We start from the raw sequence: 14,941 nt of genomic DNA on the forward strand, positions 1-14,941 counted from the left end.
AGTTCAGTTGTTTGTAACATTTAATGAAAACCAATAGAACGAGTGAGAATTACGTTTGAGTGGATCTCCAGGGAACAAGAGCAGCACTCATCTGGAGTAACAGCACCGAACTCCCACACACAGTGAAGTGTCTGAGTCATACGGTACGAATCAGAACTCGGTCCACAGAGCAGCCATCGGTATGATTTCAAAACACTCATGGCTTCATTTACTAAGAGTATTAATGGAAAGTATTTATAGAAGTTAGAGGAAGCTGTTATTTTAAATCTATGGCCTGTCATTAGTGTGCCGTCAAAAACTCTGTGGACTGCATTTGAGACAAACAAGAAGTGATTCAGATGTGAGAGTATATGAGTCACGAACTTAAAGACTCTGGGGCCCTTTCGGCAGGATGCTGCGCTATAATCTGTGTGACGGAGAGCAACAGAAGGATGTGTACTCGTACCGGGCTGGAGAGGAGAGGTAGGCCTGTGCAGGGGTGGAAGGCTTTTGTTGCGGTTCCGTCTATGGAGTGGCGATTCTGTTTCTTCCAGTTACCGCATGACTTCAGAGGGGAGGGGGGGCGTCTCTGTTCATAAAGAAAGATTCACCAGTGGGTTTTAAAAACTTACATAATCATATAAAAACAGTTGCACGTATGGTAAGAGAGACATATCAACTCACGGTATGATTGCGGTGAGCAGGGGCAGGACTGGAGGTGTTGAGAGTAAGGTTGGCTGGTGTGCTGGAGGGAGAAGCCCAGGGCTTCTGGTTCTCATCCTTCTCGGGACAAGCGGACCCATCCCAGACATCCTTTTCAGCTTCTTTTTCATGTTTTGCCTCTTGGGTCTTGAAGGGCTGGAAGTGTCCAGTCTGGGTCAGGCCATTCTCCTGAGGAGAACTTGCATGGCTAGAATTCTTTTTCAAGGAGGTCCAGGACTCTCTACTGGCATATTGTTGGTTATTACTTGCCGTTAAAGGCTGCGATTTTGTGACGCTGTGGTCTTCAAGTTTTAAACTGGCCACGTTTTGTGGTCTAGGGGAACAGTCTCGATTCCTGCGACTAGAGTCAGGAGATCTGCAACATTTTGTTGCTTGAGAAACACGAGGATCTGTGCTTGCCTCACCGTTGGGTGCACTTGAAGACTTCTCATGGCTCGATGATACAAAGCCGTTCGTCTGCGCTCCGTGATTCGCGTCAACCTGTTCGGTTTGAGAGGTCTTCAATTTGTAGGTGCCATTCAGGAGGCTGTAGGAATGTTGCAGTCGCTCCTGAATCAACCTTGAGATGTCCTGAACCGCATCTGCAATCAGAGAACCCTCAGCGGACTGGTCACTGAGAATCAGACGCCTACAGGTCGAGAGTTTTGGGGAAGTTTTTGATTCACAGTCAGCTCTATCCAGGCGTTTTCTGCTTCTAGGACTCAAAGGGGTATCGAAGAGAGAAGACCGGCTCCTCTCGGGGACTTCTGGACTGGTTCCATTGTGAGGCTGTGGGATTGGGAAGAGGGGCTCTTTGGACTTCTTCAAGCGCTCCTTGTCTTGCGATGAGCTCCAGGTTGTTTTGTGCGCTGGCGGTTCTTGGGAAGCGAAGAGAGCGTCGGGGAGATGGGGAGCCGTAGGGTCGCATAAATTCAGCCGCTGAGCAATGCGGGCGATGACTTCCTGTCTCTCCTGAAGCAGGGAGCCAATGAGGGGGTTGGTTTCACCTGAGATGGAGCTGGGACTTGGGCTGGGGTTGACTAAAGGGTCGGTAATGGAGAGTGATTTAAAACCACGGATTGGTGACTCCACATTTGAGGTCTTTGGGCTCTCTGCCCCATCGGTGCACGCCTCTGTAGGGGAGGCGTCCACACCGCCGTTCAGCCGAGAGTACAGCCACTTGACGGCTTTGCCCGGCGGCAGAGGGGACTCTGGTCGAGAGGGGCATTTACGGGTGTTGAGAGGGCTGTGGGGAGGCGGAGAAGGGCGTAGAGGCCTGGAGAAGAGTGGAGATCCTGGCAGACGGAGGGAACTGCGATTCTCTCCGGCATGGTTCCTACCCTCTCCACGCTCCAGGCTCCTCTTGCCCAAAAAAGCGATACCTGAGTGGATGCTACATTTGAGTACGGGGTATTTGGGCTGGCGAGGCAAAGACTGAACCCGCACTTTGAGAGCGACACTATGGGACACGTTTGGGACCGGGAAAGCATGTTCGGAGGGTGTTTGTGAGAAGTTCCATATCAGTTCTTCATCAGCTGCACTTATTCTGCAAAATACAGCAAAAGGGATTGTTCATAAATTCATTCTTGCGTAAACTTTATTGCATGGAACAGAATGAAAAACAATGTAGGTAAGGTTTGACTCTTGACTCCCCTGACTTTCTGTCTCTTCTGACGGAAACATTCCTATAGTCTCCTGAACAGTGCTGGTGGTAACGCATTACAGGTAATGCGGGTTACATAATCAGATTACTTTTTTCAAGTAACTAGTAAAGTAACATTACTTTTTAAATTATAAGAAAATATCTGAGTTACTTTTTCAAGTACTGACCGCATGTTGAGAGAAACTGGAAATACAGGAGTTGTGTGCGTTGTGTGAACATGATGTTACTGTAGTTCTAGACTAAATGTGAACATGCATTAATTCATCTCATCAAAATGAATTAAAACTTAGAATATGATGCAAACCTGCAACAATATGTTAAATAACACAAATTTCCTTTATGTACTTAATGGCACTTTATTAACCAATGTAAGGCTGCAATGATTCCTCGATTCTATTCGAGTATTCAGTTTTAAAAAATCCTTGATTGCATTTCGCCCGTGTCAAGTAATCATCAAAATACCAGAAGTGGCGCATTCCACATATTAAACACATTTAAAACTCATAATAAATCATAATGCGTATCATTTACACGTGTGGAGCATCTCAAACTCCATCTTTGCATATTGCTGTGAATTTGTGTTTATTATAACACTCATCTGGGAATGCAACTTGCGCCATTTCATTAGATTTGTAAGGTAAATCATTTATAAACCTATGCAAACACAGGAGAATACATCGTTATCTTTCTCAATATGCTAACTGTTCATTGCAATTTCAAAATAAAAGCTTAAACCCTCACTCTGAGTTTGTTTTAATGACCACATATTCAAGAAATTACAGTGGCTGTAGCTTTTCTATTACTACGAAATGGCCAAATATTAAAGATGGAAACTTGAAGTGGACATTTGACATTTAAAGTGGACATTTGGACATTTAAATGTTGTTTTATTCAATACTAAATATGAATCAGATCATGCAGTAAAGTATAAGAACAATCATCAGGCTGTTGGTGCCCTCTGCAGGCATTTGTTATAATGCACAGTGTACATTAGCTCTATTGTTAATAATACATTATGTATTTTAACAGTTTTGTTAAATAAAACCATATGATTACTTGTGTCTTTGCTACTGACCTTTGATGATCCAGTCCAACCATACTAACAAGCAAAAATGACTTTAAATAAACTAACATTCGTGCTTTATTGTTTTTTGTATTGCTGAAGAGTGTCAAACCTCCTTCTCCTGTGTTCTACTGCACAGACGTGAATTTATTTTTCCTTCAGCCTGAGGCTTATTCATTTCACTTTTACACTTTTAGGTACAGGGCTTTTACATTTGCTAAAAACAGAACTATATATATATATATATCAAGCAAGCACTGCCCAGATTTAAAAAGTAACATGAATGTAACTCAAAAGTAACATAACGCATTACTTTCCATATAAAGTAACTTTTAAAACTAACTTTCCCCAACACAATTCCTGAAAGGCACATATACAATCTTCTGGAAGGTTGACCAAATTATTTATGCAGCATGCGTTTCATTGTCAAATCCCAAGGAACCACCAACACACACACTGCTGTGTTCCAAAACACATCTAGTCAGAATCTTACCTTACCAAAAGGACAAATGTCATCATTTCCTTCTACCCTTGTGCAGAGTATCTTACCTGTATAAGATGTTTCTAGGTACAAGTCCGTGAGAGGCACTGAGCCACGCGCTGAGCTGCGAGAAAAACACGTAGGAACGCACAGCCAACAGCAAGGTTTTCTCCTCAATAAATCGATCTCCACTCCTGCAACAAACACCAAGTTTGTGAAAACTCCCTACACCTGTGTGAAAGAATGTTTTTACAGTCAGGGAAGAGGATGTCTTACTGTCTGGGCACTGGCTGTAAAGTCCATCTCTCCAGTAAGAGCGCATCTTGCTTTATTGCTGGATCGTTTAGGTCTGTGCAGTCTGTGGTCGGACCTTCATCGCTATAGCAACAGTCAGGAAGCAGCATCACCTCGATCATGATGGGGATGTGATTGCGCCATAGTAACATGACCTCTGACCTTGTTCTTCTCGCCTGACGACACTGCATTGAGGAAAAAAATAACCTTAAGTTATGAAGTGTGCGAGTAAACATTCTGACTGTGTTCAAACAGGTTTCCCAACAGAAACCACTGTCTGTCCTAATTAATAAAGGATGTTTTCTCAGAGTTACGCAGCCGTTTTCAAGACAAAAACTTTAGGACGTAATTCTACTCCATGTTAACATCTCATTTTACTCTTACAAATTGAGAAATGCAACTACATGCCCCTCTTTGGGTCGATAAAAAGGTGCAACCCACCTGTGGTATTTTGTCGCTGCATTCATGTTTGGTAAGGACAGGCATAGCAGACTGGGCAGGTGGGCAGTGAACGCCCTCTGTCCGCCCCTTTACGGAACATTCTGGAGTCCGTCCTTCTGTGATCAGGAGTGTCAGGAACACCAGGAACTCCTCAGCATCATACTCAAAGAACTCCTCTGCTTCTGAAAAGACAGAGGTGACAAATCGGTTGAGTTCATTCATTTAAAAACACTCTTGTTTTTTTGGCCACACTCTCAGACTTTTTCCTTCCTTGGGGTGGGACATCCTAAGCAATCTGTCCTTAGTTTACTACTTGGCTTACTATTCAGAGCTAACTCACTTTAAAGAGCGCTTTATTACTTAAAAATATACCCCTGCGAACAAAATGAAATGCCTGCTATAAACTTTTCAGAGAGCACCAGCATATAGATTTTGAAAGCTATTGATTTGCCTCAAAGCTGATAAACATGAACTAGAAACCCACAAATCTCCCATTTGGATTTCATGTGGTCTATAACCAGTGGTTACTGTAGAATAAGGAGCAGCTTTATCTTCTGTTTTTATAAAACCTGAAACACAGATCCAGAGAAGATAGCACTGTTTATCCATAGCAAACAATCTTTGCTCTGTTTACCAGCTGTGAAAACTAGGCTAAACAAACACGCATACACCCAGCAGCAAAACATACCTGATCAACAGCTTAATAAGGAACCAGCTGTCTGGATTTAAATGGAATGCAGAAACACGTGTTAAATGCGACACACCGCATTCTGAGTCAGAAATTCCGTCGCACAGCTGGATTCGACTCCCACCTGTTTGAATACCAACGCTATTGTGTACACATGTAAAAACTAAAGCTGACAACTTAAATTACTCTTTGTAATAGGTAAAACATTAGCTGTCACAATTGTTCCAATTAAAACCTGAGCTGCAGGTGAATCCACATAATTTGAGATTACGCATACGGGGCAGGGCTGTGATGACAACTAGAGTTCAGCATTAGCTGTGTTGGTAATTATCCCATGTTTACTGAGAAGCAGATAGAATTGAGATTCATGAGAGTAGGTTTACCCACAGCTTTGAGCTGCAAACAAAAGCGTCTGCATGGCAGTTGAGGTCCGTTACAGCCGGCCAATGGGTCTATTGTTCTGACAGCGTCAGACTCCCAGAACAACAGGGCCAACAGAGAGTAACCCATCCCTGACCGCACAGCCTTATCGCTCTCTCTCTCATCATCTAAAGGTGCATTCATAGCTTGTAAACCAAAACTGCATTACACAGAAATGACATCAAACCATATCACAGCATTCCACACAAAAAAATTGTTTTGCAAAAGAAAAGTGATTAAAAGTGATTTTGTGTGTTTCACTTAAGAAAAAAAAAAAAAGGTTTTCATTGTAAGGTTTCACCACGTTACTTGCTCACTGTTTTGCCACAATATGATCCTGAAATATCACAGGTATATTTGTAGCAATTGCAAAATTATCGAATTTTCTTTTATGCCAAAAATCACTAGGATATTATGTGAAGATCATGTTCCATGAAGATATTTTGTAAATTCCCTACCATAAATATATCAAAACTTAATTTTTGTTTATTAATATGCATTGCTAAGAATGTCATTTGGACAACTTTAAAGGTGATTTTCTCAGTATTTTGATTTTTTTGCACCCTCAGACTCATAGTTATATTAAATATTGTCCTACCCTAACAAAGAAAATGTACAAATCTCAATTTAAAAAAAAAACATTGACCCTTATGACTGATTTTGAGGTCGAGGGTCACATATGAGTTAATAAATTCCAGAACTGCTAACCAGTGGAGTTTTAAATGTCTAAGAAAACAGGAATATACTAGTACAGAGAAGAGTGTTAAACGTCAGTCAATTGTGTACTAATACAATTGAGTTTAAGTTTATTTAAAAAGATGTTGGTGATACAAACTAGCTGTTGAAACTCAGTCTTGTTAAATATTCTTCTCATGATGCAGTGTTAAAAGTTCTGATCCAAACAACTTTTTTTGTTTTGTTTTTCCAACATGTCATGAGTCTGAAATGGCACAGCATGCCGAGAATAATCCACGGGGTGGAGTAGACGCAATATTGCTCTGCAAAGAGAAAGAGCCTATTGATGCTCTTAGTTTTTGGTAGGGCTGTGTCAAAACAGTACTGATGCATTCAAGTCTATTTCAGGAGTCTTTTCGTTACTCCAATCTGTCGGTGGCTTGGAAACCACATTTTACAACAGGGCTCTTATGGTGACTGGCGGAGCACGCATGAATGACCCTTTTTTCCAGTTTCATACTGGTGATACTTTTGGCCTGAACATGTCAGCTGGTGTTCACAAAGTGAATACACATCCTGTGGTTTCCTTGTAGAAAAAATAATACTATGAAAACCAATTACAATCCTGAAAAACCAACGGGTGGAGACGCAGAATAGCTGTTGGACTATTAGGCCAGCAAACAACAACACTATGAAGAACTATTCTGTCATCAGCTGTTGTGGAACTAATTTACTCTCGTTCCTACTTCTGCAAAAAGAAACATAAACATGTTCTCCTATATATAGGCATTTACTGGCATCCTTTCTTGAAATTTAAAGCACAAAAAGTCCATACCGCTTGAGCACTATATTCTAGGTTTCTGACCAGGCCTATATGCATATTCAAGAAAATCAAAAATGTTAAAAATATTTTTAAAAAATGTTAAATATATAAAATATTTAAGATTGCAGAGCCAGCCATGCAGTTTTTTCATTTATCTTAAATGCACAGCTTCAGTTGAATTCATTCATTTTACCCTTTCATAATAATTTTAGCACGAGATGAGTGCATGAACATCACTAGACATTCTGATTTCTTTGACCCAGAGGCATGTCAGTTCATGAATAATGGTATCTGATTTGGTAATGACCATAAATAGTTGTGTTAGAACCACAGAAATGCTCTGACAAGTTGAATAGTGAAAGAAATACAATCTTAAAATCACAGTATGAACACAAGTTTGAAGTTCTCTTTTTCATCTATTAAAATACTAATTACTTTTGAAACACTAACTTAATTGTGTATCAAAGGAAAACAAGGCTTTAAGATCTAGACCTCGAGCAAGGGAAGGGACATTCTGTTCGCCTTCATTAAGTGCACTTATGACATCATCACCCTTCTCCTGGTGCTCCACACTTGCAGCACAAACCCAGCTCTGTGAGTCCGTGGGAGGGGCCAGAGCACTTCTGCCCAATCAGCACTTTCCAAGCTCCTGCCAATCACGAGAGCAGCACAGAAGGCGGAGAGAAAAGCTGCGTGCAGCGCTCGCGTCACCCCCAGCGAACAGCTGATAGTTAATCTCGCGTGACTTTGTGAAACAAAGAGGCAGATCTCTGCACAGAGTCTATTCGGGCAATACCATGACAGCAGATAATGATGTTTGTTCCTGTTTATTCCTGCCGTGTTTACATATAAGCTCGTCAGCGTTCCATAAACACAATCTTATAAGTGCCTGTAAAGTCTCAAGGCTTCTTAAGTTGTTTAGTGGGCGGTGTATTTGTCAGGCCTGTTTTGTACTGCACTGGCTGGCTTGTTGCAGTATGCATTTCCATATGCGTGAGAGTGTGCGCACATTCTTACAGGGAACTCCTCCCACGTGCGAACTGCACGAGGAGAAACCGCAGACAACAGAGCGAAAAAGAAGGGGGTTGAAACTGCCAGCTGAACGGGAGGAGAAAAAAGGGGAGAGAAAGACAGAGACAGAGTATTTCCCTCATGTAGGTTAAAGGTAAAGTTTCAGCAGGGGAGGAGAGACAGAACATTGGGTTCAGACAGGGAGGAGGAGCAAAGCAGAGGCAGAAAAATACAACACAAAGGGAGAATAAATTACCAGCACCTCATTGATTTCTTTCTTGTTATGAACTGCCTGAACTTATTCTCCCTCATGCCATCACACAAAACAGTCTAAAAGCAGTCACGCAAATAAATCATTTATGACATTAAACCACAAAAAAAAAAAAAAAAAAAAAAAAAAACACTACGACATATACAGACAAACACAATACAACATAAAACAAACAAGAAACAAAACATAAAACAACACAATTACAAGATATAGCAAAGCAAACAAAAAACAAAAACATTACACCATAAAACAAAAACAAACAAGAAACAAAACATAAAACATACACAAAAATAAACAAAATAAACAACAAAAACATTACACCATAAAACAAAAACAAACAAGAAACAAAACATAAAACAATTACAAGATATATCAAAACAAACCAAAAACAATGAAACAATTACGATATAGCAAAATAAAAACATTGCAATATAAAACAAGCAAAAAAACCCATAAACATTAAAACATACACAAAAATAAACAAAAAAAACAACAAAAACATTACACCATAAAACAAACAAAAAAAATAACAAAAACATTAAAACACACAAAGAAAATAAGAAGCACAACAAAACAATTACGATATAGCAAAATAAACATAAACAAAACAAACAAGAAACAAAACCTAAAACAATTACAAGATATAGCAAATCAAACACAAAACAAAAAACATTACAACATAAAACAAACAAAGGAAAACATTAAAAAAATCTGTTTTCCAAAACAGGTCTGCACAATCCACTTACATCATTCTGCTTTATTAAGATGTGTGTGTGTGTGTGTGTGTGTGTGTGTGAGAGAGAGAGAGAGAGAGAGAGAGAGAGTGTATTTTTACTATAGGTAATCTTAATTTTTTAATTTTTACATTTTTACTTTTTTATATATGTAAAGAAAAAATATATATATAAAAATGTGGAATGCAGTTGCTTTATTTAAAACATCACAATGTAAATTGTGATAATTGTAATAATTGTAATTAACAATTGCAATTACAATTTAAAGGGAGTAATTGACAATTATGATTTTTGTCTTAATCGTGCGGCCCTATTCCAAAATGACAACTCATGAAAACATTAAGTGACACATGCAATAGATATATATGTGTGTGACTATTAGCAGCAATGCAAAATTCCTTCAAAAGAATTCATATCAACCTTTTCTAATTTCCACTACAGCGCTTCTTGGAGTAAGGCTTGAAATGAAGCCTGTACTTCTACACTATGAATTGTGGACTGACACATTCTAAAATGCAATGTAACATAGGAAACAAAAGCATTTGAGATTATGTGTTTGTGAAAGAGCATGATTCAGGCCTTATTCCTAATTACTGTAATTAACCTAATAGCTTTGCTCTGTCTCAGAGAGTAAAGGTCACTTCTGAGTAATTCAGTGATCCAGCCAGTTTCAGGCCTGTCCTGCCATATACAAACACACATGTCCGTGAGCTGGAGGTGTTCTCACATGTGCTTGCTGCATTTTAAGCATTTGCATATTTTGCCCTCACATGCCATGGAGTTTGAGTAAGCAGCAGCATGTGTACCAGATTGCTGGGTCTAGGACAGGACAGGCCAGTTTCTTATATAATACAAGCCTATTTCAGGAGCTTCTGCACTGGCATTATTAGAGTGTGTGTGTACATGCGCAAATATGAGAGCACGCAACTGGACACTACTACCACACACACTGGTTTCCATGTTTTATGGGTTCATTCCATTGGTGTAATGGTTTTTCTACTGTCCAAACTGTATTTTCTGTCCTTACCCTAACAGTAAACCATCAAACAAAACTACAGGCATTTTTACATTCTCAAAACACTTAATTCCGTGTGATTTATAAGCTTGTTTCCTCACGAGGACCTAAAAAGGTCCCCACAAGGTCAAAATTCACTGGTGGGGACATTTGGTCCCCATGACACAGAGAATACCAGAGACACAGTATTCCTGTCTATGTTTGACGTCAGCAAACGCAGAGATGTCCTGCCAGGTTTAAAGGGGTCATACTGCTACCTTTTAGGTTTTTTGCTGTAAAAAAAGCCATAATCTCATTTTTATGACGATTTTCCACTCTCTCGCTGAGAATTAAATGAATGCTTTTACTGTACAATTATGACTCCTGTAAGTGAATGTCCTCTGTTATAACCAGCTGTGTTAAAAAGCTGAAATGAACACTAGCGGCAGTAAAAGATTACCAGATAACCTTTTTTCCTTATCACACAAATTATGACTACAGCGACAGATTATCTAGTACCGACTAAGTTATAACCTCAAAACACTTTTTTCATGGTTTGTAAACAAACACATTTTGACACATAACCAGTGTTGGGGAAAATTACTTTTAAATGTAATGCAATAAAATTTTGTGTTACTCCCTAAAAAAAGTAACAAATTATGTTACTTAGTTACTTTCATGGAAAGTAATGTGTTACGTTAGCGCTTGCTTGTTTGTTTTAACATAAAAAGTTGTATTTTTGGAAATTGTAAAATCCCTTTCACACCAAAAGCCTCAGGCTGAAGGAAACTTGAAAGTGAAAGTTCAACGCTCTTCAGCAATAAAAAAAAAGAACATGTTGGTTTATCTGGAGTATTTTTTGCTTATTAATATGGCTCAACTGAATCATTAAAGGTCAGACACTGGTTTATTAACTGGGATTAAATATATAAAGGATATCTATATTATTTAACATATTTAATTATTCCAGGCTTGTGTCATATTCTGAGTTGCATTTGACTGTTTTTATTCATTTTGAGGAAAACTGATTTTTTTTTTTTTTTTTTTTGTGAGTGAGTGAGTGAGATGAATTAATGCGTGTTCACATTTGTTCTAGAATTAAAGTAACATCTTACTCCAGATTTCTCTCAGTATGGGGACAGGAGAGCTTCCAATCATTAAATGGGGAAAAAAGTCACTGGTGTTTCTTATTTGAAAAAGTAATTCTTGTACATTAAAGGAGAAGTCCACTTCCAGAACAAAGATTTACAGATAATGTAGAAAAGACATGAACATCTTGGATGACAAGGGGGTGACTGTTGTCATCCAAGATGTTCATGTCTTTCTTTCTTCACTTGGAAAGAAATGATGTTTTTTGAGGAAAACTTTTCAGGATTTTTCTCCATATAATGGACTGATATGGTGCTTCGATTTTGAACTTCCAAAATGTAGTTTAAATGCAGCTTCAAAGGGTTCTAAACCCTCTCAGCCTAGAAAGAAGGGTCTTATCTAGCGAAACGATCTGTTATTTTCATAAAAATAATACAAATTCTATACTTTTTAATGTCAAACGCTCGTTTTGAACTGTTTTATTCTGGTTCATGTCAGTTAGTGAATGTGGAAAAACTCCCATCTCATGTTCTCCCTCAACTTCAAAATCGTCCTATATCACTGTTTTACCTTTTTTGTTAAGGGTGTTTGATCTTCTTTGCATGTTCACTTTGTAAACACTGTGTCTGTTCTTCTGCAGTGATGTAGGATGATTTTGAAATGATTTTTAAAGTTGAGGGAGAAAATAGTGAGTTTTTCTACATACCCGAACTGTCTTAAATCAGAATACACAGAGTTCAGGGAGAGAAACACAAGACGAGCGTTTGACATTAAAAAGTATTTAAACAGTATTTTTTAAAATTAAAATATAACCGATCATTTCTCTAGATAAGACCCTTCTTCCTTGGCTGGGATCGTTTACAACCTCATTTGTGATCGTTTGAAGCCGCATTTAAACTACATTTTGGAAGTTCAAACTCGGGGCACCATATCAGTCCATTATATGGAGAAAAATCCTGGAATGTTTTCCTCAAAAAACATCATTTCTTCTCGACTGAAGAAAGAAAGACATGAACATCTTGGATGACAATGGGGTGAGTACATTATATGTGAATTGTTGTTTTGGAAGTGGACTTCTCCTTTAAAAAGTAATGCGTTACTTTACTAGTTACTTGAGAAAAGTAATATGATTACTTACTCTCAAATTACTTGTAATGTGTTACCCCCAACACTGCACATAACAAATTCCTTATGCATGATTTTACTGATGTAGTAAACTTACACAGCAACTTGTGATGAGTACAAGTCCTGTGAAAAATGAGTTTGTAGAAGCAAATGGCATGGCTGCACTAGCAAGTGAGTTTTTATCTAATGTTTGCTTTTGTTAAAACTATTGGTTATGTTTAGAGTAGTGTTTACTGTAGGTGGTACATCATAGAGCATTACCTGTTTAGAGCCACTCACTGAAAATATGTTAGATGAAAAACGTTAGATGATTTTGTAGATGAGTCTCCATGGGTATGTTTTTTCCAGTAAGCCTGGGCTGCGCTGATATGTAAATATGGGCGGTTGTATGTTAATGATTCATGCTGATGTCAAAACACTGATGGTTTCTAAGGAGTCGCTTTGTGGTTTAGTTTCAATAAAAGGTTTGGCTGTACTGGATGTGATTTTTTGAGTTGTGAATAGCACAGTGTTTCCACACAGTACATCAAACTCTTTTTTAAGCAGAGCTACAGCAATCCTGTTTTCCATGATATGAGATAAAAGAGGCAAACCGACACAACTACCAACCGCACACCACTAATAAGTGAACGCAGAACACAGCAGCGCTGACACATTCAGCTCGTCATATCTTACCAAAACACCAGTCTTGACCCACATTTACGGCAAACTCTCGCCGCTCCGTGCATAATCAGACGGCATTGTGGGTGCTCGCCTGGTTTCTCCTGCTGTAGATTAACCCGGCACGGCAGGAGAGAGTTAAGCTGTACGTTTATATAACCGGCGGCAGAAGAGGAGGAAAAAAAGATTTCTGGGTATTTTCTGCTGCGCTGAAATATCTCTTAATGGCAGCTGGGATCAGAGCGATCGGTGTTCTGTAATTATGAGGACGATTTCATGTTTCGTCACCCCTCGCTGCAATCCTGACGACTGACAAGAGAGCAAGAGACAAAGAGACTGTAATGAGATTACAATAAGGTTCTATCTTTCTGTCATACAGAAATGATCAGCTAACGTGTATAATGAGTCCATTACCAATGACTCAAATCTATTCCTTCACCTTTTAAGTTTTATTTGCTATACACTGTCCATAAATCTCAAAGACAGCAGGTAGTGGAGCTTTTCTGTCTGAAGTTCCCTCCACAATTCTAGGGTGTTGCTATGCGGTTGCTAGGATGTACTGGGTGGTTACGAGTCAAAAGATCCCATCGGCTATGACTCCATTGTATTCCGGTCTCTAAATATGACTTGGCTCTCTCTTTAGATTTAACCGTTTGGTACGGCAGCTTGTTTTTGCCATGGTATTAAAAATAATAAACAAAAAGAAAAGGTAACTGCAACTTTTCATCTCACAACTACTCATAAACTTCAGCTATAAAAACACATTTGCAAGAAAAAAAAAAATCGAAATTGCACGGTGCAAACTCAAAATTAGAAGAAAAAAAGAGCAGAATTCTAAATCCATATCTCACTACTCACAAATTCTGACTTTATACCTCAGAATTGCAAGACAAAAGTATTTTAAATTAATTGTGAGATAAAAAGTTGCAATTGCTTCTTCTTCTTCTTCTTCTTCTTATATTCTGTAGACAATAGGCTTTTATAGTTTAGCATATTGGGGTTAGTGTAAACTGTTTTATGGCCTTGAGATCCAGAGATGACTAGGTCAATAACTTTACACAATATACTGTATACTTTTGATTATCTGCAGTACATTTCTAAGCTAAAGGATAACGAGTTCGTGATATTCGTTTTTGTTTTTTTTTTTTGTACAAATGTATTAACATTACTAATTCATAGATTAAAAAAATTACAAAAAGTAGTATGAATACATCTTTTCTAAGAAGATCATGTTTTTAACCATTAAATTCTAATTATATTTTATCATTTTTGGTGCATGAAGTAAAAAAAAAGTCAGGTTGGTACAACTGTCATGATATGATTATGAATTTTTTTCATTTATCTTAGGTCATCTTTTATAATTACTTGTTAGGAAAAACATTGAAACATTTAGTGAATTATTAATGCATAAACATGTATAACATCATTTATTTTAAAAAATGTTTGTCATAACAGGAAATGCCTTTACAGGACAGGACACTCATAATATTGACAAAAAAGGTTACTTTTTTACCTTTTAAAATATGTAGTGATTTTTGTTTTTTATAATAAGCAAGAGAAATGTTTTCTTGATGGTTACACCACATGGTATGTTTTAAGTTGACTTTTGTTGAAAATAGCATCAGGGATTTTCAAAACCACATAAAACAGTGTTACAGTGTTTCTACATCAGTGATGGGAATAATGGTGTTATAAATAAACAGTAACAAGTAATCAAATGTTTTAATGTTTTACTGTTTTCCCTTTACAACGCCGTTACCGATACTGACAATAAAATGTGGCGTTACTATAATTTATTATAATAAAAAAATATATATATATTTTTCAG

The 14,941-nt window shown here is 38.2% G+C and overlaps 1 protein-coding gene across 1 annotated transcript in view; it reads right to left on the reverse strand.

Annotated features, from left to right (window-relative positions):
* Window positions 1-14,941, reverse strand: part of atosa (atos homolog A) — a 39,507-nt gene that overhangs the window by 6,954 nt on the left and 17,612 nt on the right. The window contains exons 2-6 of the mRNA XM_051134846.1: window positions 4,624-4,805; window positions 4,165-4,367; window positions 3,957-4,082; window positions 664-2,227; window positions 446-568 (exon numbers count right to left, since the gene is read on the reverse strand). Coding sequence (XP_050990803.1) covers window positions 446-568; window positions 664-2,227; window positions 3,957-4,082; window positions 4,165-4,367; window positions 4,624-4,805 — 2,198 coding nt within the window. The remainder of the gene's footprint in view (window positions 1-445; window positions 569-663; window positions 2,228-3,956; window positions 4,083-4,164; window positions 4,368-4,623; window positions 4,806-14,941) is intronic.

The sequence above is a fragment of the Labeo rohita genome, chromosome 18 (assembly GCF_022985175.1).
Source record: "Labeo rohita strain BAU-BD-2019 chromosome 18, IGBB_LRoh.1.0, whole genome shotgun sequence".
Classification (NCBI taxonomy): domain Eukaryota; kingdom Metazoa; phylum Chordata; class Actinopteri; order Cypriniformes; family Cyprinidae; genus Labeo; species Labeo rohita.